At 36.2% G+C, this 18,157-nt stretch overlaps 1 protein-coding gene across 3 annotated transcripts in view; it reads left to right on the top strand.

Moving 5' to 3' along the window:
• The window catches only part of DENND2B (DENN domain containing 2B), a 126,273-nt gene extending 109,673 nt beyond the window's left edge, over positions 1-16,600 (top strand). Inside the window, exons 15-20 of one of the 3 annotated variants that reach the window (XM_058159405.1) lie at positions 7,678-7,855; positions 9,344-9,385; positions 10,572-10,683; positions 12,255-12,494; positions 15,213-15,299; positions 15,627-16,600. In XM_058159405.1, coding sequence (XP_058015388.1) covers positions 7,678-7,855; positions 9,344-9,385; positions 10,572-10,683; positions 12,255-12,494; positions 15,213-15,299; positions 15,627-15,661 — 694 coding nt within the window. In that variant the 3' untranslated portion in view covers positions 15,662-16,600. The remainder of the gene's footprint in view (positions 1-7,677; positions 7,856-9,343; positions 9,386-10,571; positions 10,684-12,254; positions 12,495-15,212; positions 15,300-15,626) is intronic. The other 2 variants (XM_058159389.1, XM_058159396.1) reach the window with 2 other exon arrangements.
• Positions 16,601-18,157: the final 1,557 nt, after the last annotated feature.

The following is an 18,157-nucleotide window of genomic DNA, read 5'->3' as shown; positions in this document are numbered from 1 at the left end:
TTACAGCAAAACCTAGAATTCTCATCAAGTATCCTAGGATTCCCCCCTCCCTCCTTTATGCACAATGCCCCAACAAGATAAATCCGTAAGCATGACTCATGTCTTTTTGACACGAGATTTATATTGGCTTGCATTCATGGGAAAAAAAAAACTTAGTAGAAGGATGAATAGTTAAAAAGTTATTCTTTACATTGTAACCATAGTTAAAACAGTTTTGTACAAGTAGATATCTGATAATTGGCTGATGTGATGTGGAAAGAATGCAAATTCCTTCTCATTTTGTGTTCCCAGCTTCAGCTTTATCATTCAAAAGTTGTTTGTGTTCTGCATTTTGTCAGAAAGGTCATTTGCCACAATCATGTCAACATATAATTAAACTGGGACCACTTTGGCCTGCTGTGCAGACTTAAGATTTTGATCAAAGCCTTTTGCTGCATATGCAAGGAGGAGCAATTTCTTTAAAAGTTCAAAAAATAATAAAAAAATAAACTCACTACAGAGACTAGTTACACGGCAGTTTATTTGGGAGTAAACTACACTGTATGTCATGGGATAATTCTGAGAAGATAATATAGGACTGTACTATATTATTTTTGGTTGTTTCAGTGTTGTATTACCTCAGGACTTTGGCCCAAACTCTATATACACACCAAGCAATCTAAGATAAAGGTAATGAACTTTTGCCCCGTCAACACGTTCTTCCCAATTCCAAAATAAGACTCCATTACAAATATAATGTTGTAAGAAAAAAAAACAAGCTTTCAAGCAAGGTTTGCATAGTTTCATATCTACCAAAGTGGATGAAGCACACTAGTTATGGATGTCAGCTCATCAGTGGCACAATAAGAACTGCTGAAAGAACGGACTTATTAAGAATATTTCAAACCATGGTTCCAAATCTCTGGACTGATATTGGACAAATTAGTAACTTGTATTGTGGGCTACTAAATGACATTATGGCAACTGTATGTGAACCAGAAAGTTACAGTTAACTTGTATACAGTTATACAGTTAAAGTGTGCTCTGCGCCAAATGTTTACATTGTGGTCTGTAAGCAATCTTTAATACTGCAAAATAGCTTTTGTTTATTTATCAAATTTGTGCACTGCCCATCTCACTTAAGTGACTCTAGGTAGTATACCAATAACATCATAAAATAATATAAAAATGTGACTAAAAAGCTCAGTTAAAAACACAGTTAAAAACCAAGATTAAAATTTATAACTTAAAAAGTTAGTAAGGAATAGGGAGCGCCCACTAACCCACCAGCCATCACCAGGATTGCATAACCCTCATGCTGAGTGCATATTTAAGATGTAAAAATCAATAAAAATACTTATTTTAATCCATAAAATGCATGTCTCATCTTCCAACCCTGTTTACCGTATTTTATGTGCCTGAAACTTTTTATTCTTTAAATATTTCTGAGAGTTGTATATAAATGTCACCTTTTTGTGCAAACGATTCCTCCTAATTTATGCCTTTACTTTGTTGACTTTGAATGCAACTATTGTTCCAGAGTACATGTGTTAGCGTATTCTGCAATTTGGAAACTTTTCTCACGGTCACTATTCACTTTGTATTTTTTCCACTGGCGATTTTATTTCATGGATAAAGAGCAACAATGACTCATTTTGATATTTCTGAGAGGAAGAAATGTTGTAATGAACTATGCATAGCATGTAATTTCTCCATTTTGACAAAGGGCAAAAAGATTCCATAGTTTCAGTTTCCATGTCTCAGGGGAAATTAGATCAGCAGTCTTTCTATCGTCAGGACACCAACATATTTACTCTGTGTTGTCTTTGCAGCACATTGGTATATCCTAAATGTCTTGTGAATTACATAATCTCATTTGGAATCCCTCTTGGATTACAATCTTAAGAAAATTCCTCCTTATTGTGAAAGACTATGCTTGAAGGGGTTCTTGCTGATCTGCTGATCAGAATGATAGGGAGTTCTTTGTGAAAAATCCACATATATTATGTCTACATCATAGTATTGTTTTAACTTTTCACAAAGTTGCTGTGACACATTGACTTTTCCTGCAGTATTCTCTTGTTTTCCTAGGTAGCATTGTTTTTAATAGAGGTTTATGTATGATTAAACTCAGATCATGATTTTCTAGCAACTTCTTGCTGCTTGCTGCAAGGAGGTAAATTGCTGGGAGGCAGAGGCCATAGGGTGAGGGCCAGTGGGTGGGCGGGGCTACATTTGGTGTATAAGATGCACCCAAATTTTCACCCCCTTTTAGGGAGGAAAAAGATGTGTCTTATACTCCAAAAAATACGGTATCCATTTTGCTTTTTGGGGACAATGTATAAAGGCTATCAATTCATCTGTAATATCTGCAGATGTAGTATGATTAGAAAAGTCAGATGTTGGGGCAGATGACAACTCTGTTGCTTGAAGAGGTAAATCAGGATTCCCTTCCCCTGAATGTGACAATCTGTATAAAGACTTATACCAACCATGTCCAAGTTGGCGCCTTCCATGGGTCTTGGGAATGGAATCCCAAGAATTTCCAGCTTGATTATGGAGTGAGATTATTATCTGTCCTTGACTTAATATGCGACGCAAAGCTTCATCAAAGGTTGGCCTTTGGATATCTATCTATCTATCTGTCTGTCTGTCTATCTATCTATCTATCTATCTATCTATCTATCTATCTATCTATCTATCTATCTATCTATCTATCTAGAGATGAAACAATTCAAATATGTAAGGAGCCATTTAGAAATCTATTCTGATTGTTTGAATTAAGCCAATTCCCTCCCCCCCCTTTTTTTTAATCACAGCAAAGTCAAATAGAGAATCTTATAGTGACATTTGCTGTATCAAATGAACTTTCAGGGTATAAAGCCTTCTTTCTCATCTTTGGAAGCCTTTGCCATATCAAATCAAGTTTAAACTTTATATCAAATGAAGTTTAAATGCCCGATTTTACTACATTTTACTACAAGATCATCTTTTTGTTACTACTGCTGGAGTACTTAAAATCAAACGTAACTGACCAGTTATTACTACCCCCAGTTTCTCAGTGAGGCAGATCTCAGGAGAATGGGCCCAACCGTGGGAACTCCACATGAGAGAGGATGGTGTATGTGTGTGTATGATTTCCTCATAGTTCTGCTTTCTCGAAGAGTGCAAGCTAGAAAAGGACGTTTTATAGAAACTAGAGGAATGTCTGTGCTAAAATTAATTTTTAGATTAATTTGGCTCTCGTTTTAGCTTCATTTATTTTTTTTAGTTGATCAGCTCTACTGTCATTAAGAGTAAGTCAAAAAATTATGCTTGAAAATCTCAAGCCTGTCCTATTTTTCTTTTCTGAATCAGAGCATTGTTTGCTTTTTCAGGGTGGGAAAAAGCTTTATATTCTATTGAGCAAGATAAAAGTCAAGGCCAAAGCCTCACATGCTTGATAACACTTCTGAAAGGGAAATGTTTGATAAGGAGGCTGCATTAATCATGATTGCCAGCTGCCTTGACCCAAGGCCCTCTGTGGAACTGAATTCATTCCAAAGATGTTGGAATTCCATCTGCAATTGGGAAAACTCCTTTGACTCCTACACACGTTAAACTTCCCATGCATGTCAGGAATTGCAAGATTGGAAGAGTCAAACAGATTGCATGTCAAACAGAATATTTTTTTCTGAATATATAGCAATACACTTATTGTAGTAAGTATTAGAATCATAGTAAACAGCAATCTTTGAAGCATAAGGAATTTCATACAAAAAGAAAGCTCCTGAACTAAGAAGCTGACCCCAAGAATAAGCTGTTATGTGGCAATTCTAGGTTACTCATAAAAGTAGTCCTTGACCTACAACCATTCCATTCAGTGAGCATTCAAAATTATTGAAGTCGTCAGAATTCCAGCTGTCCTAGCACCCCTGTGGTCACATGATTCAGTTAACAGTAGCAAGCAGGACTGCAGGGATTGCCATCATTAAGCAATGCGGTTTGCTTTACAACCACATTGCTTAGCGATGAAAATTCAGGTCCCAATTGCCGTAATATGTGGAGGGCTACCTGTATACGGGATAAAGAGAGGAGTGTGTGATATTTGTTTTTTCTTTAATTTTGAAATAGGAAACCAAAGTATAATCAAGGTGATAATTTTAAACTATCATTACCCAAAATCATTTTTAAAAGGGAATACCGGTAAGTTAACTATCAAATGGAATACAATGATAGCAAAGCCAAATTATAAATGAACTATAAATTACAATGTGAATAAACATGTCAGCCAAATATCTGCTTAAATATTTTTCTCAAGAGATGTCAAAGTGCCTGGAAGAAGTACAGCTAATATTTCAAAGCAGTATGCCCTTCGTTTTGGATTGTTGGAGACCCCTTAAAGTTTTTCTTTCCAACTGTGCCTACTTAGAGTAGGAAGAGACATCTAGTGCTACTTTTCCTGTTACTGTGTGAAAAGCTGGTCTTTTTACGCAAGAGAACAGCTTAATCTCTGATTGCTAAAACAGCTATTTTCCTAAGCAATATGGATTCAGCCAAGTTAGTTCCTACTCATTTTTACATATATATTACGGCCTAGGTATGTACAAAAGAGAGTAGTATTGGCATTACTATATTTAATATGTGTAGGGTTGTTTTGTTACAGAATTCCTAAAATCTGTGCAAAATACTGTAATTTCTAATAATCAGCTTTTTACCAGTGGCAGTGGTTTCTGCCTCATCTTCTCCCCTCCCAGTTCTGTTAAGTTTATTGGATTGGCACAGGGTTTACAGGGCTTCTAGATAGATGACTGCTGTTGCTACTAAAAACATCTTCTCTGGACAGAAAAATGATGGAAGGGGTAGGAAAAACTGATGACTACAAAAGGAGCACATAGCTATCTAAATCCTTTATAACATTCCATGAATAAGACAGAGATTGTGCAATGGCCCCTTAATTTGGGAAACACCCCAAATTTCTGATTTCTTGGCACCTAGTGGTCTGATGTGCTTCCATATGAAGAGCTTCAAATGCTAGCAGTCAAAGGCCTTATGCATCTGTTGCAGCTTACTCTCCCATATTGTGTCTTGAAAGTAAAAAAGGATGCAAGAAACCATGGCCAACGCAGCAGTGATGGCTTCAACAGGCAGGAAGATCTGATAGCAAACAAATTATTGTTAGAGAAGTCAGATTACTGTAAAAAAAAAAGTGTTCTAAGAATGTTCAGACAAAAAGAGACACTAAATGTTCCTCTGGGACCCCCTCTGTAGTTAGTACTGGGCAAATAGTTTTGTGTGTTCTCTCCTGTGTAGTCTTTAGGAATAACTTTTGCTCAGAGGCAGCAAAAAAGATTCCAAACAGAGGTTTGATGCCATCTAGGGTCACCTTATGGCCTTGCATATCAGTAAATGGATCACTCATTACAAGACAGCATTTCAAGTAATAAAAGTTCTGAAGTTAATGCGTGTATGTGTGTGTGTACTTTCACACTAGAAACAAGTGTTGTATTCTCGCACACCCACACACCTACAACCCCTTGTTATTAAAATCTGGCTTAAATAAATCCTAACTGTGATTCAGACATTTGCTCATCATCACTAATTTGGGACATTTTGTTAACTACAGTGTGATACTTTTATTGTTGTTGGAAACCAATGTTAACCAGATTGTGGGGGGCACATATGATAAAAGTTCTTTCCTTTTTCTTTTCTTCCTTAAAGGCTGATTGGGGAAAAAATATTCTGACTTTTGTCTTGCAGAATATGAAAGTACTGAGGAAATGTCCTTGTTAAAAGTGTAGTCTTTCTGGAAAGACACAAAACCATTTCTGAATTTGTGGTGGTTTGAAGTGCCTTTCTTTGAAAAATGCTCTGCAAATAAACAGCATTTTTGTTCTTCTATCTTTGGTAAATGGAGAAATTGAAAAAAACAAATGCTATCAAGGAAAACTGCATTTGGTCTAGCTGGAGACTTTTATTCTTTTGATCTCCAGACCAGAAAGATTCATAGACAAGTTGTTCCTTTAGATGAGTTGTGACAAAGGTAAGCAGTGATAGATGGTACATGAACAATAGTTGAAGGATAAAAGAAGAGCAGTTGCCAGACATTGTCAGAAAGATATCAGTAGCCAGACTATTAGAAATGTTAACAGAGTTGCCAAAGGACATTTGGTAGGTACATTTTGACCTTTACTCTGCTTTAAACTAGAAAAGATTAACTGTTAAAGCGCAAAATTGCATTGTACAATGCCTATTATTGCTCTGGATAGCGAAATGGTGACATACTGTATAAATTCAATAAATAAACATGGCAACTTTCTTCCAAGGTTATCAGCAGTTACTGTACTTAAGAAAATAATATGAAACAACATTATTTGGGAGAATGAATGGGTTTTTCATTTTCATCCTTGAAGTTATCCATGGTGTGTTGGAATTTAATCTGAGGTTAACGTCCATAATGGTTAGCTGTATCATTTTTGCCCATTATTTTCCATCAGCTGTGCAGTTTATTGGAAGTTTGTATCTTAGACTGGTAGAGAAGAAATGCTCTTTTAGGCATTCATGCAGACAAAATAGTCGTTCCTTGGTGGATGTTTGCCTGCATGAAAATGTCTCTCATTTGTGTGCTTTTGTGTTTGATGCCAATATATGTGGTACCAATAGAATATATGTAACTCGGGGTTGCCTTGTTGAATCCTTGGTGCTCTCTGAGCTTGGTAGTTTTCTTACAGACATTTTATTACCTAGCTAGGTAGCATCTTCAGCACTATAAGGGAGTGGGATTTGCTCTTCATTTTATATAGAAGTTAATCCTCATTTAATGACTATTCACTCAGTGACCATTCAAAGTTACAATGGTACAATGAAAGCACTTATGACCTGGGCTGGTTGTTGTAGTACCTGCATGGTCATACAATAAAAATTTGGGCACATGGCAATATGCCCACCTTAAAACTAAAGGGTTGCTGTTTGCCTATCTCCCCCCCTTTCAATCTAGGCTGCCCTGCACAATGACAATGGCCACAGTACTGGGCCTTCCCATTGGCCCAGGCCTGATTGTGAGCCCTAGCACTACCGCTACCACTGAGAAATGGTGCTTCATGCCATTCTCCAAGATACGTCTTTGGGAGTGATAGATTGGCCCCATCACCCAGCCCTTATGAGGATGTTGCTGCACATCACTTACCTTCCGGAATTTTTCTCCTGCTTTTGAGAAGTCCAGAAATGGTCCCAAATGGCCTATGAGCCAAATTCTGATAGCACCAGATCTTCTTTCCTGTCACTGCCTTCAGGTGCTTTGGAAGATTTCTGAACAGTAGCTTGTTGTTATTTTCTTTCTCTTTGGTAGTTCCTTGATTAAGTTATTTACTGCCTGAATGTTTGTCTTTTTGGGATTAACATTTTTAATCCTTTATCATTTACATTTTTTTTATCCATACCAACCTCTTTCAGGTATGCTCCTTTTTCAGGTTTGTCCTTTGTTTTTTCGAAGAAAATATGGTCACCGTGCTTACAGAGAAGTTATCAAGTCAATTTTGATTGTGGATAATCTCATTTTTTTAATACTTTTTAATCAGTGTTCTTATTGTACATTACTTATCTTGGATGCAGTGCTTATGTATGTCATGGAGCAGAGAAGCATAGAATTGTCTTTCTTGAGTTTTATTAAGAAAAAAGGTAGAAAATGGCACATAACAATACCATTTCATTTCTCCTCAGCACCCTCTCCAGTTGTTCTCATGCTGTAGTGGCTTTACTGTACCCTTTCTCATGGCAACATACCTTCATTCCCGTCCTTCCATCTTCCATGATTGACATTGTCTGCTGCCCAACTCCATTTTTGGTTGGATTGTTGTCAAGCTCACTGCCCAAATTAAAGGAGCTACCTGTAGAAGAGGTAAGAATGGATTCAATAGCTCATACAAAAATAGAAGTTTTCAATAAATTCAACATATTTTTTTTATCAAAAGCTTTATGTATTGGTCATTAGTTAGATTTCTCTGGTGGCTCTTTTTAAAGACAAAGTCGGGGGTTATGTGGGCTGAGGGATTCCTGATCCCAAATCTACTGAAGAAGCTTCCAAGGGTGAAAATAAGTATGCCAGCATCTATGTCTCTGGGTTCCATTTTTCTCCTTTAATGGACTTTAGAAATTTTCTGAAAACTTTTTATTTAAAGGAGGCCTTTTGATGATTTTTAATACTTGGTGAGTATTGGTTGATCGTATGATTCTGACAGTGGTTTTTTTTCCCTCATGACGACCATTTTTTGAGATTTTTTTTGTTCACCACCTAGAAGCTTAATTGTGGCAATATTAAAATATTGTAAAAATATATATTGGCAAGAAGAAAGGGGATATTATGTCAGTGAAGATCTTGGGTGAAAGTCTTTGAAGAACTTTGTCAACTTGTCTTTCAAAAAATCTTTGAAAAAGCCTATATATTGATTTGCTGTAATTTGGAATTAACGCTCGTTGGAAGATAGCTGAAAAGGGACTAAAATGTGAGAAGTAGCTATCAGTGTGGAAAATCAGGATCAACGACAACCAGGTGTATCTGGTGTTATTTTATACTGAAATATCATAAAAGCAGGCAATAAGTGTTCTTGGTAGGATTGATTCCAAGCCAGTGTTATCTAATATCTGTGTAAGGCAGCTTTTGTATTCTTAACCTTCTGTTTTCAGATGTATTAAATTGCTGTCATTGACAAGCTTTTTCCCCCCAATAAAAAAGTAGCTTTCTTTGTTATTAGATTTGGTGGAGTGCTTTAAAGGCTTCGGTAATGTTTGTTAGGAGAAGTTGCATGAGTCAGCTATGTATCAGGTTGTTGTTTTTTTCACATCACTCCTGAAGGAGAGCTATATCATTTTGTCCAACCCATCTGAGAGCTTCATATGTATGTTCCTTGACAAATATACTTCCCTTCTGTTCTTCTCAGATATGAATAGGTTCCAGATTCAATTATTTTTGTTTCAAAATTAAGACATTAATACCACCATGTGCTTACACATACAATGAATTGAAGAATATAGAAATTATTATGAAGTGTTCCTTTTCTTGATCACAGTGTGTCCTTCAGAAGAAAGCTAAAATGTAAGCTTCCTTCTGAAAGTAATACTAACAGTATTTGGGATAACACTATACTTGCTGTCTTAGATCACAGCTTTAAGCTTTCATTTTTATTTAAGCCATTCTATTTGACTTAGTAACCACAGACAAACATAAATGTACACTGTACAGCCCATAAGATTAGGTTGCTTCTGCTATAAATTTGTTGGAGCCATAAGGTATTAAGTAGAAGTTTTGTTCATTGATCAAGACAGCCAGTCACTCAGTAGCAGCAAAATGCTTCCAATCATCAAATGATTTTTGTATCAATTCTTGTAGGCCTTGATGGTGAACCTTGGGTCTGATCGTTTCATCAGACAGGTACTGTTACATTATTTGTATTTGTCTTTTATTTTGTGTTTATTTGAATAGAAGTGCCTCACAACTTATAAAATAGATTTGTAAGATTTAGTTATAAATGTTCCTCCCATCCAGCTGAGAATGAGAAAATATGATGGTTCAATATGTGTTCAGTAATTTCCATTGAAAAATGCAAAATCTGTTTATCTTGTCTTTTAATTGCCTTATTCAGCATACAAGAATTCTATAGCAGCATTTGCTTGTACTTAGCTGCACTGTTGTCATAATCAGGGAAGAGATTGTGTAGTATGCAATAGAGGGGCCATGAGATTATCCTGTGTCACATTATTTGCAAGACATGCTATGTATTGCCATTCCTCTGCATTTAAAACCATGATGTATTGTTGTGGCTACTGCCACGAAAATAGTTCATTAATCAATCTGGAGCAATTAAACCTTGTATTTAGGCATGAACAGAGGCTGCGGAACTTTATCAAGTGCAGGGCAAAGCATAGATGAGGACACTGAACCTTCCTGCATGAGGCCATACATTCTAGCTTCACCTTAGGCGTAATTGGGTGATTTTGGACCATTCACTGTTTTCAGGAAGGAGGAGGCAAGGACTTCCAAACTCTGCCAAGAGAACTGTGGGGACTTGAAGAGGCAGTTGCCAGAAGATTAACCAGAAAGAGTGTGTGTGTGTGTGTGTGAGAGAGAGAGAGAGAGAGGAATTGAAGACTTATCTGAAAATCTGACCCCCATTAATTCATGACATCACCACACAAATCAATGCCCTTGGAGGCCAATATAGTATTATTAGAAAAGAATTGTGCCTTCCTTAAGAGTTCCTACAGTATTCATCCTTTTTGAAAAAGAAAAAAAAAAAGCTCTGTGAAGCAACTCATTCTCCCATTCTTCCTCTGCCTAGATGTCATTCTAGGGATAAAAAGATTTGCACTTGGTGAGCTGATTTTAATAGGCCTGGAAGGGATGAAATTTTAGGACTACGGAATAGCTATCACCTCCCAATTGTACGTTTTATGAATTCCTGTTTGCATGAAAATAAGTCTCAAAATGCATTGTATTCGTGACGTATGTACAGGCGTTTAGTATTTATTTTGCAATACATTTGATTCTAAAAATGTTTGATAGTAGATGACTATGGAAGGAAGAATGAAATCTTAGCAGTCTCTTTCCTCCCCTTCAGATGGATGATGAAGACACACTTTTGCCTCGGAAATTGCAAGCAGCTCTGGAGCAGGCCCTAGAGAGGAAAAATGATCTGATAAACCAAGATTCAGACAGTGAATCCGATGAGGGTAAGACAGTTTTGGAAGAAATCCTGTTTACAACAGAATCTTTGTGGAAGTGAAAATAATGTGTCCTTGGACACTAGGAGAGAAACAAAGATAGCTGTATTTAAACTGACCACCTTATTACAAATCTTTATTTTTTCATAATTAATTTTTTTTTCTGTAGGAAACAGTTGGAATCTTTAATGGTTGTTCCCATTATGTTTCAAAATACAGATAATTAATCATTGGTTAAACAGAAAATCTAGGCCCAGGCATTCTGAAAAATCATTTCCATGACTGTTTTTTGGCTCACTTACTCTGTTGTAAGAATTTAATTACAAGATTGGATGCGGTATTAGTCCCCAAGGAAGCAAAAGAGCAACTGTGTTTAGTTCAAATAAGTTGGCTTTGTTGATGCAAACAAACTTTCCTAGCAAAGCAAAATTATTTAACCTGTACCACATGTCAGAAATGTTTTAAATGAGGGTAATATTAAAATATATATGTTTTCTTGTATTTCTTAGCCTCTGAATGACTACATCTTTTAACTTTGTAGAGTTTGTTACTGTGATTTGTTTCATGAATATGGTTCATGTATCGTGCACAGAGTAAATTCTTGCAGGACTGAACCCTAATATTTTGGGCAAAATACGAATCAGTGTTCGCACTTATAGTGGGAGTTATGGGAATTATATGTATGTGGGAATGGTGGCAGGTGACAGAATATGTATCATTACTCATCAAAAATGATTGAAATTATATATTTGCATTAGCCCTCATGATGCAAGTATAAAATGGCATTGTTTATTCAATAAGTTATGACATATTCCATCACTTCAACATTTTTCAGGCTTGTTTAGATTGTTAAAATCTTATAATTTTTTAAAAATAAAATATGTTTTTCTTTTTATTATCAAGTACAAATGGAATAATTTTATTATGAAATATCCTTTGAGAGAAGGAGTTTCTCAAAAAAGATAAATACTTGAGCTAACATTCTTGTCCCTTCTCACTGTTAAAATATTCAGCCCTCCCAAAATCTTTAGCTGAAGAATACCAAGAATGGAAGAGAAAAAGGCTGTGAGAAACAGATTAGGAAACAAATATTTAGGTATATACAAGCATGGTAAAAGTTATTCAGATAATGCAGCTTCTTATATTTTAATAATAAAGAAAACTATTTTTCGTAACATAGTAATTTAGCCCATAAAAACAAATATATTTACTTTCAGTTGGGCAGGGAAACAGATAATTTTGAATGTAATCCAGTATTTTACTGTGTGGTTGCAGGGTGAGGATTCTGTTGATTCAACCCTATTAGATTAGAGCCCCTCTCTGAGGCAGATGGGTGGTTCAAAAATGTGAAAAATAAATAAATTTAGGGGATTCAATCCTGAAGGCAGACTTTTTCTGCTTTGGACAACCTTCCCCTAAGCCACCTGCAAGTTGGTCTTTTGACTGAATTTGGGGGGTAAAATAGCTATGGCTGAGTGGTTGCATTAATTGTGTTGCTACAATACAACTTTATGTTTTGTATAATTTGCTCTTTGTATACAAATCGTGCAAATAAATGTTTTTCCCGCTTTTTCTTGAAGAATGTAACACCTTAAATGGATTAGTATCAGAGGTTTTCATCCGTTTCTTTGTGGAGACCATTGGACACTATTCCCTTTTCCTAACACAAAATGATAAGGCTGAGCGAGTGTTCCAGAGGGAGGCTTTCCGCAAATCAGTTGCTTCAAAAAGCATCCGTCGGTTTTTAGAAGTTTTTATGGAATCTCAGATGTTTGCTGGCTTTATTCAAGACAGAGAACTGAGAAAATGTAGGGCAAAAGGTAAGACCTGTTTTATTAGCCGCAGACTAGCCTTTTTCCTCTCAGACTGCTAGAGAGCCATGGAGCAAAACATTTGGCATGTGTAACTGCTTCAGCCATATGCATCCTCTACCAGATGGCTATTTTTGAACAACACAGAGATATAAATTCTATCCTACCTTTTAAGGATTTTTGTGTTCAGATAAGACATTGTGTATGCGTTTTAAGTATTTTTAGTACATTCATATATTCAACTAAACCATAATATGTTTTATTTTGGATTAGGTTTCATTTATAGCATACCAGCATTTACTAATAAACAATGTAAAGTAAATCCTAGCTTACTGTGATGGATGCATTTAGTTTTGTAGCCTTTATATGGATGCAACAAGGGGATTAATTCTTAGAAATGATATATTTTCTGAATTACTTAGAACTGTGTTCCAGTTGTATAAAAGTAGATTTAGAGTCAGGTGATAGGACTTCCTGTTACTCTCCTTCACCATCCATATTTATGCAGCTTGTTTTTTTAACTGTCTGTTCATCTTCCATCCATCCATCCATCCATGGGTGGGATTCTGCCGGTTTGCACTGGTTCGGGCATACCGGTAGCTCTGACGATCAGCTAAGAGCGAACTGGCTTGCTCCGACAATCAGGTGGGCCCACCCACGTGCGCGCTATACTGACCTATATTTCCTATGTTTGAAGCCCAGCTGATCAGCGCAGCAGAGCGGATTGCCGCACCTCAGCTGTTTTACTCACCGGGGCTGAAGTAGAAGGCATGTTTTAAAGCTTTTTTCAAATGCACCGTGCGCCCAGCGAACCGGCTGTTACACCGGTTGAATCCCACCACTGCATCCATCCATCCATCCATCCATCCTCTAGCCTGCCCAACTCCAAAAAACAACACTGAGTTGCTTCACAAAATTAAAAAGAGAGAATAGCCCAACTCTGAATTTAAGAACTGTATTTGCCCCAAGAGAACAAGTGAATAAATAAAACTCTTGCATCACCTTATCAATTTGGCAGATGGTATGGGGTGGAGTTGGAGACGAAAACTTTCACTGCCAGAATTATACCTTTGGATACAAAGTTTTTTTTAAGGATTTGTTAACAGATTTTAAAAGGAATCATATTGCGTATTTTTCTGTACTTGATGCGTTTGAAAGAGAAACTTATACAACTATTTTATTGCATGGCTCCAAGCAAGCTAATGGAACTAGTCAAAGAATGTAGTTGGCAGATAAGTTTGGGAATGAAAGATCTTTTAGATCAGGGGTTCCCAAACTCTTCAGTTCATGAAATTTCAAACTGTTCATTGACCACCAAAACATTTATTAAATAATTTACTAAACACTACTTTAACTAATAGTACTACAAATAATAATAGTAGCAACAATGACTTCTTAGATAGTCCCCTTGACCCTGCCTATAGGGTCAATATCAATCACCGAGGAGCTGTGTATTAGATCCTTGTAAATTAAAAAGGAGCATAAAACATGGCAGTTAAAATGTAGAGGATAATTTCCTTTGTCCTTTAAACAACTGCATTGTCTGTTTGCACTTGGTATAGTTTTATGGCTTTTACTACAGCTAAAGAAGTGTCAGATTCCTTCTTATATAGCAATGCCATCTGTTGGGCTGTGAAGTTATGAATCAAGCTTTAGAAAGTTGAAGGGAGGCTTATGTTGTTCCCTCTGGTTGGAAACAATCTGCTTCCTAGATGAGAGAAGGAAACAAATAGGATGATTCCTGATGCCTTTTGGAAAGATCACAATTGAGGCTCATTATATGAGAAGGTTAAGTCATGTAGGCTTCAAATATGCACACAATTTGTACATCTTTCTCTCCCCCAGGCATCGAGACATTGTAGACATTATAATCAGTGAAAAAGCATAATCTGAAAAATATAAGCACTTATGTGTCTATCAAGTATTCTTATAATAATGTAGCTAGATTTCAGAGCCTCTGGGGGGGAAGGAACTCACAGAAAAGTACTCTGTGGATAGCGATTGTCTAATAAATAGGTATTATAATTCCCTTATTCCCTATGATACTCAATTACAAAAGTCAGTTTGTAAGTGTATTTATTATAGCCAACATTTCCCAGCCTGGTTTCAACGCTTCAAGAGATGTTGGGGGATGTAGTCCATAACAGCTGGAGGGCACTCGATTGAGAAACACTGGACTATACTACTGTAAATCCCGGGATGAAAAAATGAAATGAAGACAAAGCCATTAGATCTGTTGTGGTCTGTTAAAAGCTAATCACTCACAGCTTCTTCCATTTAAAAGAATCACCCACAAATGAGAGTTTTCACATGTTTAATTAATTTTAGTGGGGCTCTGTGCAGAAGAAATTGCATTGCCTTCAGACTTCATATTAACTGGACATAATCTGTAATAGGCAAGACTTGTAAGGTAGCCAGTTGTATTGCAGATATGTTGACTTCAGCAAAAAAAACCTTTTCCCTGGGAAGTTTGTGGAATGTGCATGATTGTATTAAAATAAAAATATATCCTGAAAGCAGAGAATGTTTGTAACATAGATGAAAGAAAAAAATGCAACTCAATACATAGCAGAATGAAATAAAAGCCTTTGAAAACAATGTGGAACAACATAAAAGCTGGGTGAAAGCCACCTGTTGGGCTACATCAGAAATAAAAACTCTTTAAGACTTGATCCTCCTTTTTCTTGGACAAAACCCAGCCCTTTCTCTTTGATCCTCTTTCTGCAGGTCTTTTTGAACAGAGGGTTGAACAGTATTTGGAAGAACTTCCAGACACTGAACAAAGTGGAGTAAATAAATTTCTACGAGGCCTTGGTAAGGAATTTGGCTTTGAAATATTTGTATTTTGGAGACTAGGTTTGTAATGCATGTGGCACAAAGAGGCAAAAGTCCTTATATGAAATACATTCTGCTTTAGAGGCTTCCTCAGTATAGCCACATTGGTGGATTTAAAAGAAAAGCTCTTTATTAAGAATGAATTATATAGTCTAAATAATACAGACAGGAATCCTTAAACTGGAGTATCTATTTTTACTTACTAGCTAGAACCCTATTGCCAATTGGGAACTGTAGCATTTTTTAAAACATGTTTGATTTTTAATGTGTATAGTAATGGGAGGCTTTTCAATTTTGCCATTGTAGGAAATAAAATGAAGTTTCTTCATAAGAAGAATTAATTCCTTTCCTGTGAGATGTGGATTGAAAGACTATTTATGACACTGGGCACAGAACACAGAACACCACCTGCAGCTCTTCCGATGCTAGTGCTGGAGGGCAAAGAATGAGCTGCTCACATGTTTAAGTGACTGTAAATTGAATTTTAACAGTGTGCCAGCAAAAATAATGTACTTGGTAGAGATTTGTAAATAATATGCTGCACGGTAAGCTTTAACAATGTTTTTTGTAATGAGCACAGACAACTGTGGTAATGTTTGTATATTCCTGAAAAACAACAGGTGCTTTTTTCTTAATTAGAGACTGAGTTATGCTAAGTGCAAATTGAATGGTGAATTATGTGCAGCTGACTGTCTCAGCAGAACCACTGACTCTGAAGGATGTTTGTTTAAGGCTGTGCTGTAGAAATAAATGAACACCAGTGGGTGAATTCAGGGGTGGGAGAATTGGAAAGAGGACTGATTTTTTTATATGACAGAGTTTATATTTTTCTTTAGCTTTTCTTCTAATTCATTTTTTCAAAGAAAATATCCTTTTGTTCTGCAATAAGGTACTTGATTCACAGTCCCAAACTATCTGTTATATTGAATGATGGTCAGTAAATTGCAATGCACTCTGCACTATAATTGCTAAACATGAAGAAATCTGGTTTTTCCGCATCTTGGCAGCAAATGACTAGCTACATTGCATCCTTTTCTAGTGTATGTTTTATTTCTAATAAATTGTGTAAATACTTGTGTCAGATTTTCATAATCAGAAAACTTCTCGAATTCTGGCTATTTAAATAATGTGCTTCTAAAATGTTTTCACTGTCGGTAAATCGATTTACCTAGGTTAAAACTCTAGGTTACTAAAGGATTATTCTAACTTCAGCAACTTTTTATTGTTTAGATATATGCAGGTTTGCATCATAAATCAAATTTGGACTGTAAAGCTACACAGAGTTGCTTGACAGTAAGATCAGCAACGTATAGATTTAATAAATAAATCCCTAACAACCTATATCCGTCCTATACCTCAAGCAAATCCTACCGAACTCAGAGAGCCTTTGGTTTGAATAATCCATACTCTGAAAAGATGTCCTCTATGTCATGACAAAATAACATATACAATAGATAATGCAAGTTGCTCCTACGAATCACAAGCACACTTTGACTTGTAAAATAAAATTTTCTATTACTGCTGCTCCAGTCACAAGCCATTCTCGGCAGCTGGAAAATGCAATGCAAAGATGGATCCTATCACAGGATGGTAACATTCTGGATCATACCATGAACCTATTTGGCAGTGGATTCCAGCCACATAAATTGCATAATACATGGATGAATATATAGTAAAATCATAATATACAAAACTATTAGGGAAGCGAGAAGGCCTGCAACACCCAAATGTCTGTTAATTCTAAATTTATGTTACTGGTACCTTTCACAATATTTGTAAATTGTCCCATCACAAAAATTATATCTTAGAGTAATATAAGCAGATAAGAATGTAACAATCTCAACAATAAATCTCAAGGCTAAATCAGGTCGCTGCCCACACTCACCCTGCAAGGCCTTTAGAAATTCAGAGTCAGGGTCAAACATGTCTCCAGAAGCAGCAACTTCTACAATGCAGAGCTCTCTAGAAAGGAAGCTGAGTCTAACCACTTTTCATGCAGTGTTTAAACTGGGGAATCGGCAGAATCTCACTTGATAAAGTAGTTCCTGATATATCCCAGTGGTATGCCATTTATAAGCTTTATAAGTAATGACCAGCACTAGAAGCCAACCAGTAGTCCTCCACTGCTGTATGACTGCTACATTTGCACCAGCTGTAGCTTCTGAGTAGTTTTATATCACTAAAATGTTAAAGCCAACTGTGTCAATATCACTAACATGTTTAAAACCAACTGTCAATTTATCTCATTTGACTAATTTGTATTATCTGCTTGATCATAAAAATAATATAAATATTTGAGAAATACATGGTTAGTATAGATCAGGGCGCAGCATTAACAGTGAATTAAGAAACCAATTGTGCAATCCTAAATGCTGCTTTAGTTAAAATGCATTGTTTTCAAAGGAGGTATAAAATGCGTTTTAAAGCAATACAATGCCCTAAAAAGGGCACTGTTGCCACCAGTCCTTCTTGGTCATAACTGGTACATTCTTATATTTTCTTTTAACACACCTCTGAAATCCAGCACAGATAGTTCCACTTTGTTAAATCAATGGCTGAAGTTCTATACTTTTGAAAACTAAAAATGTGAGAGAGGGAGGAGGCTATTGGAACTACACATGAATGCAGCATGAATCTTCTGGATTCCAGCAAGTTTGATAATTCTGTCTACTTACAAGAGTTAACACAGACATTTGCCTCAGTGATGCTTGAACATCAGCTTTCTGATAGTGTGCATATTTAAATCAGAAGAGTCTTCTAGGCAAAATTTTTAGGTTTACTTTGTTGTGTGATGCATTAACTCTCCCTTTTTAGAACAGGTAAGATAGCCATTGAAC

Source organism: Ahaetulla prasina, chromosome 1 (genome assembly GCF_028640845.1).
Source record: "Ahaetulla prasina isolate Xishuangbanna chromosome 1, ASM2864084v1, whole genome shotgun sequence".
Classification (NCBI taxonomy): domain Eukaryota; kingdom Metazoa; phylum Chordata; class Lepidosauria; order Squamata; family Colubridae; genus Ahaetulla; species Ahaetulla prasina.
This window is presented reverse-complemented; position numbering and strand designations above follow the sequence as displayed.